The sequence below is a fragment of the Mustela erminea genome, chromosome 13 (genome assembly GCF_009829155.1).
Source record: "Mustela erminea isolate mMusErm1 chromosome 13, mMusErm1.Pri, whole genome shotgun sequence".
NCBI lineage: Eukaryota > Metazoa > Chordata > Mammalia > Carnivora > Mustelidae > Mustela > Mustela erminea.
The window spans coordinates 73,635,075-73,655,518 of NC_045626.1; the positions used below are offsets into that span (position 1 = coordinate 73,635,075).

Sequence of the window (20,444 nt, forward strand, 5' to 3'; positions counted from 1 at the left end):
TTGGGGTTTTCTAAGTTCCCTGAGTCTGTAAGCAGTTCTCATCACTTTGTAAAATTCTTACTATTATCTCTTCAAATATTGTTTCTGCCCCATTCACTCTCTTCTTCTATATATTCCAATTCTACATATGTTAGACCTTTTAGCCACATTCCACATGTCCTCAATATCCTCATCTATTTCTTTCTTATAGGCTTTCTTCTCCACGTTTCAGTGTGAAATTATCTACTGACCTGCCTACTTATTAATCCTGTCTTATGTTGTAGCCAATCTGCTATTGATTCTAGTCCTTAGGTTCCAGTTTTAAATATTATACTTGATGTCCCAGATTATCCATTGGGTTCTTCATAATAAATTGGACTGAAATTCACTATTCCTCCATCTGTTTTGACTATCTTTTCCTCTATTGTCTTAAACATATTATTTATGGTTTGGGGGTTTTTTAAATTATTTACAGTTATTTTTAAGTACTTGTCGGCGAACTTCAATATCTGAGCTACCTGTGAGTCTACTTCTATTATCTTATGAGATATGTGATCTTGTATCTTAGATGTCCACTATTTTTTTTCTGTATGCTAAACATTGTAGGATCTCTCTATATAACTTCCACCTGCAAAAAAAGGACAGAGGCCTCTCTTGTACTCTGCTACACGGGTGGAGAGAGAGCTCATCACCCAATATGGGATGGGACTGGGCTGGGTCTCCATTTTGTAAGACTCAGTCTGCCTCTGGTTTGCCCTTGTTCCTAAGGCGTGGCTCTCCATGGAGTGCACTGAGAAGCCTTTTTCTGCACTAGACTCAGTTCTGCTTGCAGGAAGTTTTCAGAATAGCTCATTGGCCTCCTTGACATAATTCTTGAGAGGGAGACTAATCACACATTTGGGGCTCCTCCAGTTTCATTTGTTTCTTACTCTAGACCCAGAAACCTCTTCTGGCTTTTCTGTCTCCCAAAAGCAGCCTTCTATCTGGGGCCAAACCTGGACTCTTGTCTGCTCACCACACCTGGAACTCAGTAGCTGCCCCTGGTGATAAGTGGCTACATATTTTTAGTGTCAATCGACCGCTCCCTAGGGTTTTCATCTCTTGCCTGTTCTGTTTTCAGATTCCTTCCACCACAGGTCCAGATTTCAAGATAGCAGCGTGAGGCTGTAAGGCTTCCAAAAGTTCCCTGCCTATGTCTTTAGCTCCATTCCAAATGTCTTACTGGGGAAACCAGCTGTATGCCTGAGACTCCCCTTTCCCACCACATCTCCAATTTGTCACTCTGGCCGTGTGTGACCAGAAAACGTTTGTGGTTTCTCTTTCACTCAGTGGAGGCCCTCTGCCTCAACTTATGTCTCCAGAATCAGCAAGCTTCTGCAGAAAATCAAATGGCTGCTAATCCTCAGTGCCTCTCCAAATGATAATCCCTCCTCCGGAGATTTAACCCAACTATTCCTCAGTGCTTCCAGAGCCCTTGAAAATATGATTTTTACAGACGTTGTCAGTCTCTAGTCCACTATAGATTATACCTTGTGCTACTAATTAGGGTCAATGAATTTCTACATATTTGTAAGATACGCAGTAGTCTTGGTATTTTCCAAAGTACAGTCTACATATGCTTTTACAATAAAAGCATCAGTAAAACAGTAACTTCTTACCTCTTCATAAAACTTCACCTGAGGCACAGCTTCATTAATTTCATTCAAACAGAAATCTTTAAATAGCAAGAAACCTAAAGGAAAAGAATAAGAAATTTCAGGGTGGGCAATAAATTGAAATTTTACCCCACAGGGTGTTTTCAAAGTAGTATGTTTATATTTCAACCTCTTCCTCTCCTACCTTCAAAAATAATAATAAAGATTTGGGGGCACCTGGGTGGCTCAGTTAGTTAAGTGGCTAACTTGATTTTGACTCAGGTCATGACCTCAGGGTTGTGAGCTCGAGCCTTACCTTGGGCATAGAGTCCACTTAAGATTCTCTCTCCCTCTCCCTCTGCCCCTCCCCACTCCTCCTTCCCTCTCAAAAATTAACAGTAATAATAAAGATTTCAAAGGGGTAATTATACCCTAGAAGAAAATATTCCACATAATAAGAGTACCCTATACCTGGTTCCTTGCTTTGGGTTCCTTCCCTGCTGGCAATGCCCGCCCCTCACTTTTAAAAACTGCATGATAAGCAGTGCCAATGGTCATCACTGCTTAGAGCCACAGGTCACTACAGCAAACGGAAGAATAACCAAAGAAATAAGAGGTACGGGTAGTGGGGAAGTGTTGGTAAGAGTAATCATAAAGCTAGTAAATACTATGCACACAGAATCAGGACAAAATCTCTCCCCCCATAAAAAAAGACAGAATGACTTTCATGACCTTCCTAGGCTTTCCTCTTACTACTTATTACCTCGAAATACCAAACACCTTGTGCCAGAGCAGACTACCTACTCCCAGATTATTCTCTTCTCCCCTTTCACCCACCAGCACCTTACACCCGGAACACAGACTCCACTGCACAGTGCCTGGTACACGGAGGAGTCCGAGAGATGTTTGCAGAACAAATGCATGTTTACATAACCCTTCCAACATGGCTCTGTCAAAGACTTAGCACACTCCAACTAGTTACCTGATTTATAAGTCCCTCCTGCATTTGCAAACCAACTGCCTAGCTTAATGCCCAGCACAGTCAAACCTAAATGAATACATGAAGTTCACTGTGACAAGATGATACCAAACTGAGGGTAGAGATTATAGAAGGTCAAAAACAAATTTAAAAGCCAAAAAAAAAAAAAAAAAAAAAAAAAAAAAAGTCAAAACAGTAGTCACCTCTTGGTTTTAGCTCAGGTCGTGATCTCAAAGTCATGAGATCAACCCCAGCACAAGCACGTAGTCTACTTCGGATCCTCTCTTCCTTTCCCTCTACCCTCCCTGCTCGTGCTCTCTCTATCTCAAATAAATAGATGAATCTTAAAAAAAAAAAAAAAAAAAAAAAAAGTCAAAAGAATGAAAGGACCGCTGGAAGAAACAGAAGTCAAAGGAGGGAACTGGAGGAAAGACTCAGCAACAAGTCTAAGAAGTAAGGAGAAGGTAGACTGGAATTCTCTAGGTAGGACAGAGAGAGCCAAAAGAAGGAGCTTTGACAGGTTTTAACTGAAATTAGCCAAAGAAAACATGTAACTTGAACCTGTCCACTACTACTCCATTAATTCCCCTCCATAGTTCCAGGAGGATGACCTTTGAAAATAGTAAATGTTCACTGAGAGGAGCTCTAAGAAAGCATTAGGACTCCTTAGTTATATTGGCAAGGCCAGAATAACCAGGGTCAGGTGCGGACTGATGGCAGGGACACGGGCACGCTCATTTCATCTCCAGGAACTGAGGACAGACTGACGTATGAAGCAAGAAGAAAATTCAGGAAGCAGACAAATAGAGTTGATGCAAATTTCTACCTATTTGCACATCTGTATTTTCATTTTAAATAAGAGACATGGTTACCTTTTCATTCTCATGCATGTCAAAGTATGTAATTTCAAATTTCCCTTGTCATTTCTTCTTTGACTCATCAGTCACTCAGAAATATGCAGTTTGAGTTCCAGATATTTTGGGGTTTTCAGGTATTTTTCTGATATTGATTTCTGGTTATTTCTGCTGTGGTCAGAGAACATATTCAGCATGATTTCAATGCTTCCAAAATTTATCGAAATGGCTGTGGCCCCAAATTTGGTCCATCTAGGTAAATGCTTCATGGGCACTTGGGGGAAAAAGTATATATGGTACAATGTTCATTAAACCAAATACAAAGGCAATGAAGCTGAGTTGGTTGGTCTGACTGTTCAAGTCCCTCATCCAAATCCTTACTTAATGATTGTCTCCTTATTCTATCCATTACCAACTGAGGACTGTTGAAATCCCCATCAGTAACTGTGGATTTGCTCATCTTTTTTCGGTTGTGTCACTTTTTGGTTGATGTATTTCTTTTTCTATTTTGAGGAGAGATAACTAAAATGAGAATTTGAACTGAGGTTATTTTGACCATACAAGAGATGTTCTTGTGACATCTAAATGACAAATGAACTAATATGCCACATATGGACCGCTGCCTTTCGGCTAACTTGGATTCAAGGGGAAATGGCTCAACACGCCCACCGTGCTCTCTGGAATCAAGGCCTTAGGTTCTCCTCCAGCCTCTCAGACTGTTCTCTCCCAAGCTCCCCGCGCTGAGGCCACATGTCTGCATTCCAGTTCCTCTCTAATACCAAACCTGATCTGCTCTCAAGGTTATCAACTTGCTTTCCCCACTTCATAAAACATGCTCCCTAACCTTGTGGACCTGCAGAGCTCAGCTCAAACGCCCCCCTACCCTTAGGCCTTCCAGCATTCTCATTCATGTTCTTTCTCTCTCTGAGACACACATGGACACGCTTTTATAGCACTTGTGACTAGCAAAAATTATCACACATATATCTTTGCTTGTTTCATTATTATATTGACCTCCCCCACAACAATGTAAACTGCATATGGGAAGGCCACAAAGGTCTTATTCTCTACTACATATGCAGGACCGAGAACATGATACAGAGGGACTGCAGAAGGAGAAACAAGGGAAGGAGGAAGGAAGGGGACATGGGAGAGGAGGGACAAGTAAGGAAAAGGGAAGAGCGAGGAAGGTGGGAGGGGAGGAGGGGGAAAGAAGGAGGATGAGGGAGAGAGCGTTGAATGAATGCACATCTAACTGCAAATGTTTCTACCTGCTTCTTTAGTGCAATTTCCATTGTCAATGTGTGGGGTGAGCAGAAGAATGACAACATACTGCAGGAAAAAAGCCCCATTACTTCCCTCATGTCTGCACACAAACTGAAGCCTTACTTTCTGTCTCAGCAGCTACTAAAATGGAACAGAAGAAGAAAGGTGTTTTGCCTTTTGGATAAACTCTAGATCACTGTGTTTCAGGCTGAGAGCAATTTCCCTTCGACAGACTTAAATCACACACAAAAACCCCCAAATGAAGCATCTCTCGGATTAGAACAAAAGCTAAAAGGCAAAAATAAGGAAATAATTTGAATAACAGGTTCACTTCATCAATGGTTTTTCTCCAGATTTTAAAGAATAAAGAATAGCGATCCAACACCTGCCTTTACTAGATAACTGTGGAATGTGTTTACCCTTGTTTCTATATTTGGGCCACTGCAAACTGCCTGCATACTGATTAACTTTTGAGTATATATGACATCCAGAAAAAGTAAACTATCTCAATTTGTCACCACAATACTTTGCAAAAATTAGGAGAAAGAACTGTACTGTAAAATACCAAGGAGAATTTTTTTATAATATGCAAATATAACTTTTATACTGCATTTTATTAAATATCAATTAAGAATGTTTTAAAGTATCAATACGAATTTCTATGAGAAATTCTGAACTGTTACTTCCTTAAAAATTTTCAAAGGAGAAAGAAAAATTATGAAAAAAAGTCTTGGGTGACTGGGTGGCTCAGTGGGTTAAATGCCTCCAGCTCAGGTCATGATCCCAGGGTCTTGGGATGGGGCCCCACGTCTGGCTCCCTATTCAGCGTGGAATCTGCTTCTCTCTCTACCCTTCCCCCTGCTCATGCTCTCTCCCTATCTCACTCTCTCTCTCCCTCAAATAAATAAATTTTTAAAATCTTTAAAAAAAAAGTCTTGCAAGAAATAGTATTTGTCCTAGGTTTTGCCAAGGAGACTCAAACACTGGGAAAGATAGTTTGTGTAATTGCTAGAAGTTTCTACCAATACTGACTGATTTGACTAGGCATTTCCCGAGTCAGTAAGAGCCACTGTGCTATACATTAGGGATATAGTGGTGAAGACAGGCTTTTTCCCATATGGCACTTACGAATTTGGTGTAAGGGACAGACAACAAAATAGTACACAAATAAAGTAAGTGCAATTTATGTAAATGATATAAAGAAATTTCAAAAGTACTGAGATTGATGATAAAAAGAAGGAAATGCATGTTATACAAAATGACAATAAGACCTCCCTGGGCTGTGAGATGAACAAATTACAAAGCATTTCAGCTTAGAAAAGGCTAAAATGTTTAATCTTACTCCTATTCAATAATATATTAGAGGTCTTAGCCAGTACATTAAGGCAAGAAAAGGAAATAAAAGCTACTCAAAATGGAAAGGAAGAATTAAATCTGATTCTATTCGGGGCACCTGTGTGGCTCAGTTGGTTAAGTGTCCAACTTGTGATTTTTGGCTGAGGTCATGATCTCATTGGTCATGAGATCAAGCCATATGTTGGGCTCCATACTCAGCAGGGAATCTGCCCGAGATTCTCTCCCTCTGCCCCTCTGCCCCTCCTGTCCCTCTCTAATAAATAAATACATCTTTTAAAAAAGTTTTTTAAACAAAGCTGATTCTATTCATAAATAAGCTGCTTATCCACATAGCAAATCCTATCTAAAATGTTACTAGGATATGTAAGTGAATTTAGCAAGGCCCCAAGCTACAAGGCCACTAGATAAGAATTAATGACATTCTGATATACTCAAATCACACAATTTTAAAACAAGTCCATTTGCAATAACATCAAAGAACAACCAATACTTAGGAATAAATAAATAAGGGATATGTGACTATTACGTTGAAAACTATAGAATATTACTGGTAGAAATTAAGACAGACCTAAATAAATAAAAAGACTTACTCAGTTTAATGATTGGAAGATTCAGTATTGCTGAGATGTATATTCTCCCAGAAGTGATCTTTAAATTCAATATATAATTCCATTATAAACTCTGTTGGCTTTTTTTTTTTTAAGATTTTATTTATTTGATCACAAGTAGGCAGAGAGGCAGGCAAAGAGAGAAAGGGGGAAGCAGGCTCCCTGCTGAGCAGAGAGCCTGATGTGGGGCTTGATCCCAGGACCCTGGGATCATGACCTGAGCTGAAGGCAGAGGATGTAACCCATTGAGCTACCCAGGCGCCCCTCTGGAGTCTTTTTAAAGAAATTGACAAGCTTTGATTCTAAATGTGTATGGAAATGCAAGAAACCTAAAATACCCAAAACACCTTGAAAAAGAGGAAAGAAGTCCAAGGACTTATACTACCTGATTTCAAGATTCATTACACAGCCATGGTAACCAGCGTGGTATTGGCAGAAGACTAAATCTGTGGAACAGAACTAAAGATCCAGAAAAACACCTTCACTTGGATGGTCAGCTTATTTTCAACAAAGGCACTAGAGCAATTTATTGGGAAAAGAAACTCTTCTCAATGAGTGGACTGGGAAAACTTACATCCTAATGAGGAGGGAAAAAAGGCAAACCTTACCTCTCTTCTTATAAATAATTAAATTGGGACTGATCATAGAATTAAAGGTAAAAGGCAAAATTATAAAACTTCTAGAAAATGTATAGAATATCTTCACAGAAAATACTTATGCAGAAGATTTCTTAGGCAGAACATGAAAAAAAATAATAAATTAGACTTTATCAAGATTTAGCACTATGTTCATCAAAAGACACTTAAGAAAACAGACCAGACACAGACTGCAGATAAAATATTACAAAATTTAAATCTGAAAAAGGCCTTGCATTCAATTTATTTATACTTTTTAATAAAGCCTCTTACAAATCAATTTTTAAAAGAAAACCACCATAAAAAAAGTGTGTATAAATTTGAACACTTCATAAAGGAAGAGATAGGAGTGACCAATAAGCACATGAAATTGACTCCATGTCATTGGTCACCATGCACATGTAAGTTAAATCACTTTGAGATACCACTGCACAACTATCTGAATGGCAGAGTTTTAAAAAGACTGACAATAATGTATGCTAGTAACCAGAACTCTCATTCACTGAGGAGCATATACAATGCCTTAGACTCCTCATGCCTCTGAGTCAACAGGCAAAGAAGGGAGTTGTTTGCTGGCTGGGGTGACTGATCCTGACTAGCCCAGGGGACACTGGACGCCTCCTGCATCATGGAGGGAAAGAAGAGTATATTGTGGAATACAGGAGATCCCCTCTCTTAATATGACCATGCCCTGTCATTAATGTCAACGGAAAACTACAACAACACAATTCAGGCAGGACTGCTAATGGCCCAGACCCTTCAGGAATGCAGGCTAAGTCACCAACACCAGTTACAATGTGTGATCAGTTACAGAAACGACTGTAACTGTCATAAGTATTTCCTCTTTATTGCGTGTGTATGTGTGTATTAAACAAGTAACTTTGTTTTCTTCCTCCCCCCCATTATGCCCTTACCCAGTAACATAAGGTTTACTAACTTTGTAGCATAGTAAATGTTGTTAACTCTACGTTGTAGCATTTATGATACAGGATACCAAGGAGAAAGGTGAACATTCCCTATCATTTCACACCCTCCTCTGGGGAAAGAGTTAGCACATTTTGGTTATATACAAGTAGTCGTATCATCGTTGGGTGGGGGGTATGATCTTATTATCTCTATTAGAGAATTAAATACAGTCTAAGGAGATGCATAGATGCCAAGTGACAAAAGATGGACTTGTGATGGCAATTTTGTGTTAACTTAGGGTATCTGAGGATACAACTGACATCTAAATTGAACTGTTGAGTAAGCAGACCACTCTCCACAGTGTGGGTGGGCATCATTCAATGAGCTGAAGTCCTGACTAGGAAAGAAAGACCGGCCTCTGTGAGGAAGAAGAAATTCTCTCAGCGGTCGGCCTCCGTACTTTATCTGCACATCCATTCTCCTGGGTCTTGGGCCAGCCAGCCCACTCTGTGGATTCAGACCTGCCAGTCTCTACAATCACAGGAACCAATTCCTTATCATTAATCTCTCTCCCTACACACACACACACACGCACACACACACACCCCTACCTATTGGTCCTGTTTCTCTGGAGAACTCCTGACTACCACAGATTTTGAGCATTCTATAGAACGTATACTCACTCAGGAAAATAGTCTGAATGTCTTATATAAAGTCAAACACACCTATAACACACAAATCGACAACTCCGCTACTAGGGTATTTACCCAGTGGTAACATATGGCTCCAAAAAGATGTGTACATGAATCTTCATAGCAGGTATATTCATAATTTATTTGAAATAATCCAAAGTCCATCAACTGAGGGATAAATAGTGATATTTTCACACAATGGGTTCCTAGTCAGCAATAAAACCCTGAAAGATACAGCAACATAAGTAAATGCCAGGCATTTTGCTTGTCCAAAGGCACCAGACACAAAAGAGCATATGCTCTGTAATTTTCTGTGTATGAAGCTCTAGAACAGGCAAAACTAATCTACAGTTAGAAAAAAGGAAGAAAGGGGGGCATGAAATTGACTGGGAAGGGCATAAGGGAACTTTTTGGGGGCAAAATGTTCTGTAGCTTGATAAGAGATGTGGGCTTGCGCATTTATCAAAATGAAATTGTGAACAGTAGTACAAGGAAATTTACTTTAAACAATATTAACTCTAGTGAGTAGGTCTGCATTTCCTAGCAACATGAGTTGGCAGTTCTGAAACTACTCATGGTGCGTTCTAGGCTTATACAAATGAGCAACTACATTGAGCATAACAGGAGCCTTCTTGAAAAAAAAGGTAAAATGGAGAAAAAAAAACAGAAAGGATACTGTAGTAATGGATTAGAATAGGGTATCCATTTGAGCTCACTGTTTTTACCAGAAAGACAAATAGATGTATACACACACACACACACACACACACACACACACATCCTTGCTCTTTCACTGAGAAGACCTAGAGGCAATGAACACGTCTAGTGCCTGTGTTAGGGATTCTCAACACGATTTTCTATTAAAAGGAACTAGAGACCCTTGAAGAAAAGCTACTTGATTCTAGGGCAGGGGCAGTGAATACCAAGTTGAGCTCCAGACGTCTATTTTCCTAGACAGTAAGACAGTAAGAAAAGCTCAAAGGATGATGGGGACATATCAACAGGACACAGGAACCAGCTTGAAGAGGCTCCCACTAGCAAAACTACACCAACTAGGATATCGAAACAAACAATATAGTAATGGATTCAACCACAGGCTAAACAAAGGATCCAAGGGCCCATACTGATAGACAGCCTGGGGTGGGGGGGATAGGAAAGAAAGAAAGGGAATAAGGAAGGGAGAAAGGGGAGGAAGAGATGGGGAAGGAAGGAAGGAAGAGGAGGAAAGGAGGGAGGGAAAGCTCTTAGAGACAAATGCCAACTAAAAACTGTTGAAGGAATAATGGAGCTCGAAAGTCAATGGGTGCTAAAACAGAAGATAATAAAAGTTTGATGAGAATACTCACATAGTCTCAAAAGCGATTTCCCATATATTACTTACTCCTTACAACAGGAAAGCCTGTAACTCCACAGTGGAGAACCCTTGTACATACCCACATTAGGCAAGGGATCAAAACTGACCTCACCCAGCATCAGGATGGAAGAGTTCACACGCACTGCAGATAGCTTATATCATCAGAGGTCTTCCCGACAAAATGCATACTCCGAACCCAACTGCTATGGAACAGTAAACGAAGCAAAACAAAGGGCCATTTAACAAAATTGGCCTGTACCCTTTAAAAATATCAAAGTCAAGAAACCCAAAGAAGGCTAAAGAATTTGGCCAGATTAAAGGAGCCTGAACATGTAGTGACAACAAAATGCAAGCATGACCCACGACCGGATCCCAGACCAGGAAAAATCAGAGCCAAGATGGACATTCTGGGGGTAACTGTTAGACTCTGGATCTGGTCTGTGGATTAGACGAGAGTATTGTCCTGGTGTTCAGTTTCCCAATGGTGAACATCGTACTGTAGTTATCTAAGGGGATGAATGAGCTCGTCCTCGACACATGCAGACTGAAATGCATAATGGTCAATGTACGAGGTAAATTACTCCCGTGTAGTTCAAAAAGAACCACAAAAGACAGAATGATAAGGCAAATGTAGCAGAATATATATCACAGTGAAGCCATTTAAGGGGTATGTAAGAGTTCTTTGAACTATTCTTATGAGTTTATAAGTTTGAAGTTATAGCAAAATACAACACTTAAATGTAGGTAAAAATAAAGAGTTACAAGAAAAAAGGCAAATTCATAAAAATAACGACTGAAATTCTATACATTTATTGGAAAAGGAAGTTATGTTAAAGAAAAACAACTGAAATTTGGCCTTTTAACAATTAAAAGTTTTATGTGACTCATAATAGAAATTATTATTATAAACCTGGCTTTTCAAAGATTGATTCCTTTCATAATTAGCAATTTCCTGTCACCTAAAAGCTACAGGGTTCCTTGAAAAACACAATACAATGGGAAAGCTAATATAATTGAAACAGAGCAATGCTTATTATAAGCACCACTATCATTAAACTTAATTCAAAGAGGGGGGAAAAAGGTGGTTTAATGTCGCAAATTAGAGCTCCATAGTCCAAGAGTTCTCTAAAATACTTTTCCCTAATGGTGTGAAGACCATGCACTTCATGTACTGCATTTCTTTATGTCTTCAGAATAAACCACACTGTGCAGGCAGGCATACCAACTCCCATGTTTCTGGAAATTTCCTTCAACCCTTTGAAGCACCTCAAAGCAATTTCCTTATAACTTGTCATCCAATATCACAACACATATCATGAGGTAGCCCCACCTACCATACTAGATTGTATACAAACCAGGACTGGAAGCGAAACACATCAGACCTCACAGTTTAACCTTCCATGTGAACAAATTAACGAACAGGTGCGGGGTCTCTAACAGGAGGGCTTTTATTCAGGTTTAAAAGGACAAGGCCTTGGATTAGTTAATCTCCATATTTCTTCAACTCTAGGATTCTATTACTCTAGATAAAATGAAACTAATAACATTATAAAGGCATGGAATGAATGGTGAAGAACACATAAAGGTAACTCGTAACAACAAAGTCAAAGAGAAGAAGAAAATTCAATAGAGCAAGCTGGCTAGTGGCTAGTTAGAAAAGCCCGTAAGAGCACCCGGGCAGGAAAAGAAGTCAGTAATACGAAGATCCAAGAACAAAAGTAGAATCAACCAAGGTCATGGACGCTTGCCAGAATTCTGCTGTGCAGAAAAACAAAAATCCCTAACAATCAAATTATTTTTTAATGAATAAAGTTTAAAGTTTCAGAATTTAGTCAAGAGGCATTCAAATACAACATAAGAAATATACTATTTAAAATACTGCCTAGAAATAATAATCTTTTCTGAGAGATAATGGAATCAAAAGAACCCTAAATTATAATTTGAGAATTCAACTAATTAAACAGATTTATTCATAAATTTACTGTATACCAACTATTGGTAGAATACTTCCACATACTAGCAACAAATAATGGGAGATTTACAATTACACACAATATAAATTTATGGTAACACTAAAAAACAATGTGTTGAGAAGGAATCTAAGTAAATATGTACAGATTTGTATGCTGAAAGTTATAAAATACTCATGAACAATATTGATGAGGATCCAAATAAAGGAGAGGAGATAGCATATTCATAGATCAGAAGACAATATTGCTGAGATGTCAACTTTCCCTATATGGATCTATAGATTCAATACAATCCCAGTCAAAACCCCAGTAGGAGTTTTTATAGGAATCAACAAACTGGTTCTAAAATTTGTATGAAAAAGAGAACAGGGGCGCCTGGGTGGCTCAGTCGGTTAAAGCCTCCTCCGCCTTCAGCTCAGGTCATGATCCCAGAGTCCTAGAAGCCTTCTTCCCCCTCTCTCTCTGCCTACTGTGTCAAATAAGTAAATAAAATCTTAAAAAAAAAAAAAAAAGAAAGAAAGAAAGAAAAAGAAAAAGGGAACAAAACAGCAACAGAACCACCTGACTTTTTTTTGAAAACGAAGAATGAAGTGAGAGGGTTATGCTAGCTGATTTCCAGACTTCTTATAAAGCACAGTAATCAAGGCAGGGCATTGTTGGGAGAAAAAGACAAACACACAGGTCAGTGGATGAGAATGGAGCCCAGAAATAGAGGTGTACATGGTCAGCTGATTTCTGACCAAGGTGCACAGGCAGTGCGAGGAAGAGACAAAAGGTCTTGAAACAAATAGCGCTGGAACTACTGAGCGTGTGCAGAAGTGCGTGACTGCTACAAAATTAATTCAAAATGGATCAGACACTTGGACAAAAGTCCAAAAACCATAAAATCTGTAGGAAAATAAACATACACAAAACAACCTTTGCAACCTTGGGTTAAGCATAGAGTACTATGATCTGACATGATTTATGAAAGAAAAAAACTGACAAACAAGACTTAACTGAAATTTACTACTTCTGCTCCTCCCAAGTCATGCTTACAAAAATGCAAAGCCAAGCCACAGATTCAGAAAAAATATGTCCAAAATATGTATCTGATAAAAAAAAACTTATAACCTAAGTGAATAAAGAATTCTCAAAATCCAATAATGAGAACACAAACAACGCGGTATTTTTTAAAAAACTGAAAAGATTTGCACACTTTACCGAAGAAGAGAAGCCCATGAAGAGATGTCCAACATCAGTAGTCAGTAGGAAAATGCAAATTAAGGCCACAATAAGATATTGCTATATATATCAGAATAGCCAAAAAAAGGGAAAAAAAAAAAAAACCCCAGCACCAGTGCTGGTAAGGATATAAAGCATCTGGAACTCTCACGGACTGCCGGTCAGAAGAGAACAGGTACAACCTCCTTTGGAAAACATTGCTTTAATTTAAACATGCATTTGCCATTCTACCCAACAATCCGCTACTAGGTGTTTACCCAAGAGGAAAGAAGGATAAACGTCCTTATATTCACAAAAAACCTATCACAGATATTAACCCTAGAGACAATTCTCCCAAATTGGAGATAACCCACGTGTTCTCCAACTGGTGAATGGACGAACTGTGATGCAGCCACAGGCCAGGCTCCTGCTCAGTGACACTTAAGAATCGGCTACGGATCCAGCACCACGAGTGCACCCTAAATGCGTCACACCAAATGGACGCGTAGGACCCAAAAGCCTACAGCCTCCATGGCTGCACTGAGGTCATTCTGGGGAAGAGTAAGCACAGGAACGGAGGACAAAACAGAGGCTGGCAGGGGGTGGGGAGTGGGGAGTGAAGGGACACTAGGATATCTGGGGAGGTGGTGAACTGCGCTGTGTCTTCATTTGGGTAGTAGTTACACAACTTTATGCACTTGCCAAAACTCAGAAATCTGTACGCTCTGGATGGTGAATTTTGCTTTATTTAACTTATACCTCAATAAACCTGACCCCCTCCCCCAAAAGAGTGGTGTGAAAGAAGAGAGAGAAATAAGACTGGGTACTTACAACAGAGCCAGGAACAAGGCTCAAAAGACGTTCCTGGACAGTGGCTGTAAGGAGGGGCCACAAATAGGAATCTAGAATTTCTGGAAGCCAATGCCTGGTCACTTACCTCATCATCAAAGTCTACTGGACTTTTTCATAAAGCAGAAGTCTATATGGAAGAGAAAATCATTCACACCCAGAGGCATGGGAGCAAAAAACAGAATTACGAAGGTTTTTGGTAACACTGAGGTCACAACAACGACTCTCACACACCCAGGATACACAACACCCTTTACATGTGAAAATGAAGTCATAAATGATAGATAAGCAAACTCATAAATTTTTAAAAAAGCATACAGATATTGAAAACTCTACCAAAGGGTGTCATGTTCCTCCAGGCTCAATACTACCAGCCCAAATCCCTAACGAATTTTCCCTTTGATTTCTTTCAACAGGAATAAATAAAAATTGAAATAGATTTTTAGCTAACTATATTTATCTATTTCATATAAACCATATATTTATTTTTATTTGACTCTATCATACTGGAACTTTCACTTTTTGATTTAAAAGTTTACAGGAGAAAATTATAAATGAAATGTAATTTAGGAATACTGTCACCAGTTAGGACTTCTAAAATCCAAATTATCCATCCCACCCCTGATGTAAATTCAAGACATACATGTTCAATAAAATACTTGTAGATTAATTAATGGGCTCCTTTATTTAGATAATGGAGTGATATGGGGCCCTGAATATCAAGAATCCAGCAGACAAAAGCACAAATGAATGTAGCCAGAGAAAAATTCATGGAATGTTCTAAGCAACTGACTCTGAACCCAAAAGGAAATAAAGGAAGTCAGAATAGAGAGGAAAACATAAAAATACCGTGACAAGAAAACTCTATCTAGAGTCTTCTAATAGCTAGCTTGCTTTCAGTATTTTTTTAAACCATTTTATTATAAAATGATAGTAAAGAATGAAAGGTCACCACACTCATATTCTTTCCAGGCTGTGGTTGATTTTTTCGTTTGTCACAGTTCTGTGCACATCTCAGAGTAAACAAACTGATAATTAAAGTGATATTCAAAATAATTGAAAATGAAATAGAAATATTATTTTAGTAAGCCAATGGATAGATATTTCCCAAAGAATTCTGCAGGAGTGCTGGTTAAAATTGGCATGATGGAAACTGTGGCATGAGTACACACACTCCAGATGAGACATGACTAGGACAGAATGGGTGCATGGATGTGGGTGTGAGGGCAGGCGTCCATGCTGAGTCTAACCATTATTCTAACAAGGAAGAAACAGAGTTAGAGTCAACCAGTATATACATGTGTCTCTACTTTGTGATCCCTCCTGAGGCTGTGCACTTAGGATCTGAGCACTTTCCTCACGTACAGAAATACAAGCATTCATTTAAAACAAAGGAGAACCCAGGTGCCTGGCTGGCTCAGTGGGTTAAGCCTCTTCCTTCAGCTCAAGTCACGGTCTCAAGGTCCAGGGTCCTGGAATTGAGCCCCGCATCAGGCTCTCTGCTCAGTGGGGAGCCTGCTTCCCCCCTCTCTCTGCCTGCCTCTCTGCCTACTTGTGATCTCTCTCTGTGTCAAATAAATAAATAAAATCTTTAAATAAATAAATAAATAAGTAAAACAAAGGAGAACCAACCACTGAGTATTTCTGGCATGATGCTCTGTGAAACAAAGGGCTACTCAAAGTGATTATAATCTCACTGGAGGTATGGACAAACAGCCTTACTGCACTCCATTAGCTGATGCCCAGTTGGCTGTGCAGAGGACAGAGGCATCCCCTCGTTCAGATACCCGCCCCTAAGCTCGCCGGGCTCCCCGCCTAGCCTCCAGGCCCCTTCCCAATCCCTGTGGCTGCTGCAGCCCTCCATCTGACCACACAGCTCTAAGGCTCTTGAATTTCTCATGGCAGCTGCAGGGAACATACAGCCCCACCCCTGGCCCGGCCAGAGTACAGCGCATGCCTTCAGATGCACTAGCTCCCCAACACTTCCTCTCCCGGTGTCTGCACCAGGCTGGGCAGAACCATCCCTCTTCTCTGCTCCCGCATTCCTGGATCTGTATCACTTTCAAGGCATGATCCCACTGCACTGCAGCTATCCATTTTTATTTTCTAAATGGGTGAGACAGCACCAAATTTGGAAAATGGACTTAAAGGCATGAAGTGAAAAGTTCCCTTCCCAACCTGTGTCCCATCTTCCCCGCCGTGCGCCATCACCATCTCCCCCAAGGTAGCTGCTGCTGGTGGTGCCCTTGTATCTCTTCCAGGAGCTTAAGAAATCCGTGTGACTTCGTAACCCTCCATCCCACAGCTCGGAGCAGAGGACTGCAGGTCCTAAGGGACACCCACGCCACACCACAGGCCGAACTGAGCACATGGAAGGCAGCCTCCCGCTAACCTCCAACACCTGCTCTATGCTGTTACCAGATGAGAAAGAAACTTCGTGTATGCGGAGCCCCCAATATCTGGGGTCTGTTACAGGCACCTGTTACCTTCTAGTGGGACAGAAAGGAACCCTTATTTTCCACCACATTCTTCACACCGCCTGCATCAGTCTGTGCTTCCAGAACACGACACCTTGGAGACCCTGCTATTCGAGGCCTGAAGAGCCCCTGGGTCCCTCCTTGCGGCTGCCCAGTGCTCCATCCTACAGAACGCCACAGTTTGTATAACTCGCTCCCTCATGATGAACACTTGGGGTATTGCAAACACTTCGCTCTTACAAAACTGCTGCCCTAAGTAAACGTCTCCGTGCGTCACTTCGGGGGTGTTCAGGCATAGTGGTAGGACACATTCCTCAGCATGGAAACTCCCAAGCCAGAGGGCTACACTGCAGACCCGGCCACATGGGCCCCCGGGAGTGGCACCTGCCTGCCCCCCCCCCCCAGCAAGACACCTGGCCTGCCTGACACCCCCAGCCACACCAAAACCCGCCACTACCCTGCTCGTTCTTGCACCAACTTGAAAGATAAAAGAATAACATTTCCGGGTAACCTTCATTTGCATTTCTCTTACTTTTTAATAAAGCTGGAAGTCTTTCTGTATGGTGAGAGGCTTTTATTTCTCTTTTGTAGAGACCTATCTTTCCACAACCTTTGTCCACTTTCACCCTGGGTCAGGGGTCTTTTGCTTATAGTGTGCAGGGCCCTCCTGAATGAGGGTTCGCCAGTCCATGGTGGCTATCCGAGGAATCCTTCTGGCTCTCCACCTCTCGGGTCCCTGGCCCTGGCTGGGTGATCTGGCTCGTCATCACCTTCTTGGAGCTTGCCTGTTACCTGGGACCAGCCTTTGGGACAGGCCCCCGGCACCATAGCAGGAAGGAGCTACACGGCTGCCTGCATCTGGAAGTAGCTGCTGTCCCCACATCTGAGGGCCCCACGAGGGCAATGGCCTGCACTCATGGACCTGTCTCTCCAATTCCCAGCACAATGGCCAGGCACTCATGGACCTGTCTCTCTAATTCCCAGCACAATGGCTAGGCCTTAATCAGCTCGATAAACATTTCATAAGTTGACGACTAAGGGGAAGGGGATATGGTTTGTGGTACAGTTACGCACAGTTTCAGGAAGAAGTGAAGAACAGGCCAGGCGTGGAGAGATCACCGGGCCAGAGAGAGGTGGGGAAAGCACGCCCAGGGGCTCAGAGGTCAGAATTCCAGCTGCCATAAGGAAAGTGAGACTTCGGATCTGGGCAGAACAAGTTCCTTCGGGAACAGGGTGGAAGGGGTGCTGGACTACCCCATGGAGGCTTGGGTGTGCACAGAGATGGACTTGTGCCCGCGGGCTCGGTGGCCGCCAAAAAGAACACGGAACCAGGTCTTTATCACTGGCACAACACTTGGTGTTTGCTGAAAACTTCGAGATGCCAAAAACCCTGCGGGGGCATAGTTTTTTATAGAAGTAGGCAGTTGTTCCCTAAAAAATTCAAACTCAGCTCTCAAATCCAGGTCTGAGGATTTTTTTTTAAAAAAAGATTTTATTTATTTGACAGAATGAGAGAGAGGGAGAGAGGGTCAGAGAGAGAAGCAGACTCCCCACTGAGTAGGGAGCCCAATGTGGGATTTGATCCCAGGACTCCAGGATCAGGATCTGAGCCAAAGGCAGCTGCCCAACCTACTGAGCCACTCAGGCACTCCAGGTCTGAGGATTTTTGAGCCTCTTCTTCCTTAACATGACAGGTACCAGGCAAGTGTTCTGACCCCTCCCCTGTCTCATGGCCCTCTGCATGAGGACACTCAACTGCCACCATGCCAGCCCAGACAGCCCTTCGTGTCCTTGTCCAGTCCCCAAAGCCGACCTGAGATAGGTACTCGGTGGGGACCCCTATGTCCTAACAGTGCCCGCTTACCTCCACCCCCCTGAATATCCGTGTAAGCATGCGAAGGTGTTATCAAAAGTCTTCAAGGCTCAGAAGAACAGACACACGACCGTGGACCACCATATGGTCAGGCTGCCACCAACCTGCCAGGGCGAGAAGGCCCACAGCCCACTGGGGTAGAACCCTGAGCAACTCATGGATGGAGCTGCTTTTCATACTTGATGTGCAATTTAGGGAATGTGAAATGAGCACTTAGTAGAGCAAGGAGATGGTATCTGTGATTACTATGTCCCAATTCATTTTACCTTCTAACTAGCTGACTAGTTTGTCAAGTAAATGAAACAGGTGCTTTATAGAGTTACATACTATGTCTAATTTTTGACAGGTGGTGACATCAGGACCTTAAACCGTCTCCCAGAAGTGGGGCTGTCGCTGTGGGAAGCAATGCTGGCTTCGTCAGTGAATGCTCCTCCCACCACGTGCGCAAGGAGGGGGACAGAGGGGACAGCTGCACAGCTGCTGCTCTGTGACCCATTGACTCACAACAGCTGCCCGACCGAGCCCTCCCTCCACTTCCGAGGGCCAAGGCAAACACCCGGCCCTATGGTGCACAGACACCCACAGGGGCCACGGTAGAGGAGACTGAGGGGCCGCTGGGCATATGATCAGTGGGCCGTCACTTCCCCCCAGCCCCCTGGGTACTGTCACCATACTGAGAAGCAACCACATCATGTACAAATAGACTCTTTACCCAAAACGCTGCAAGTTAAAGAGTTTTAGAGCAATGGCAGTTAAGAGAATTTTGTGCTAAGGTAAAAGCCAACCAAACAGAAAGGCAGTTCCTCAGCTGTGTGAATTACTGAACTAGATGCCTGAGAGTTGCAAAGAAGGAATGGCCTATCAGGGATGATCTCTAGTCTCAAGAAATTTAAACTCCAGTGAGGGAACCAGCACGAAAGAGGGACCCAGTAGGACTACATTTTCCACCGCAAGTGACAAAGCCATGTCACATGTGGGGAGTCCAGCAAGAACATCAGAAAATGGATGGTTTATAGTCAGAAATCAGAGGGGTTGAGCTGATCCTCCCATGGGTGGACCTGTGAGCAGAGCACCGACCAGATGAAGGCGTTCCAGAGGGGGACAGAACACAAAGAGAGGTGTAAGGGGACAGCACGTAACGCTGGTCACCGGAGGTGGTACCATGAGGAAAAGATGAGGGGAAAGGCTGAGGCCCACTGTGGTGACGTGAATGACAGCAGCAAGCACAACTTCATCCATCGTGGGGGCTGAGGGCAGGCGCAGAACGTGACAGGACCCGATGACGGCTGTCTCCAGAGCACCTTCTGATAGAAAAGGGAAGGAACGTGAAAATAGGAGAGTCAGGCTTGAAATCTGCAGGTCTGGGTGTCATCCTAGCTCCCAGCTCAGGTGGTAGCGGTGGCAATGGGAAAGGAGAGGGCGGCGTGGAACACGGACAGATGGGGTCACACAGGTGACACAGGTGGGGACCTGGGCATCCAGAGAACACCTGTGATGTTGTTCCTGTCAATAGAAAGCAGCGTGTGATGAAGACGGTGAAGGTGTTCAGGGACCTGTTCTCATGGGAAGTGAAGCCCACCGCCTCGTCCTGACAATGAGGAACAACATCAGGAAAAAACCAACCCCCTCGTGCATGGAAGCTCTGACACAGGGTCACCTCACAAGACGCGCCCTATGTCCTCGGGAGACCAGTCCGCATACCATGGTGACCAAGGGCTGGCACTGTGGAGGGGCCGATGCCAGCTGTTAGGTCAATTCCAGCTCAGCCCCTGCTGGTCTGCAAGACGCCTGCTGAGTCACTTCACTGCC

At 42.3% G+C, this 20,444-nt stretch overlaps 1 protein-coding gene across 4 annotated transcripts in view; it reads right to left on the minus strand.

The window, feature by feature from the left end:
* GRK3 (G protein-coupled receptor kinase 3) overlaps positions 1 to 20,444 on the minus strand; it is a 120,050-nt gene that overhangs the window by 61,369 nt on the left and 38,237 nt on the right. For all 4 annotated transcript variants that reach the window (XM_032311533.1, XM_032311534.1, XM_032311532.1 and 1 more), the window contains one exon: positions 1,638 to 1,711. In XM_032311533.1, the coding sequence (XP_032167424.1) occupies positions 1,638 to 1,711 (74 nt within the window). Of the gene's footprint in view, positions 1 to 1,637; positions 1,712 to 20,444 lie in introns of those variants that run through there.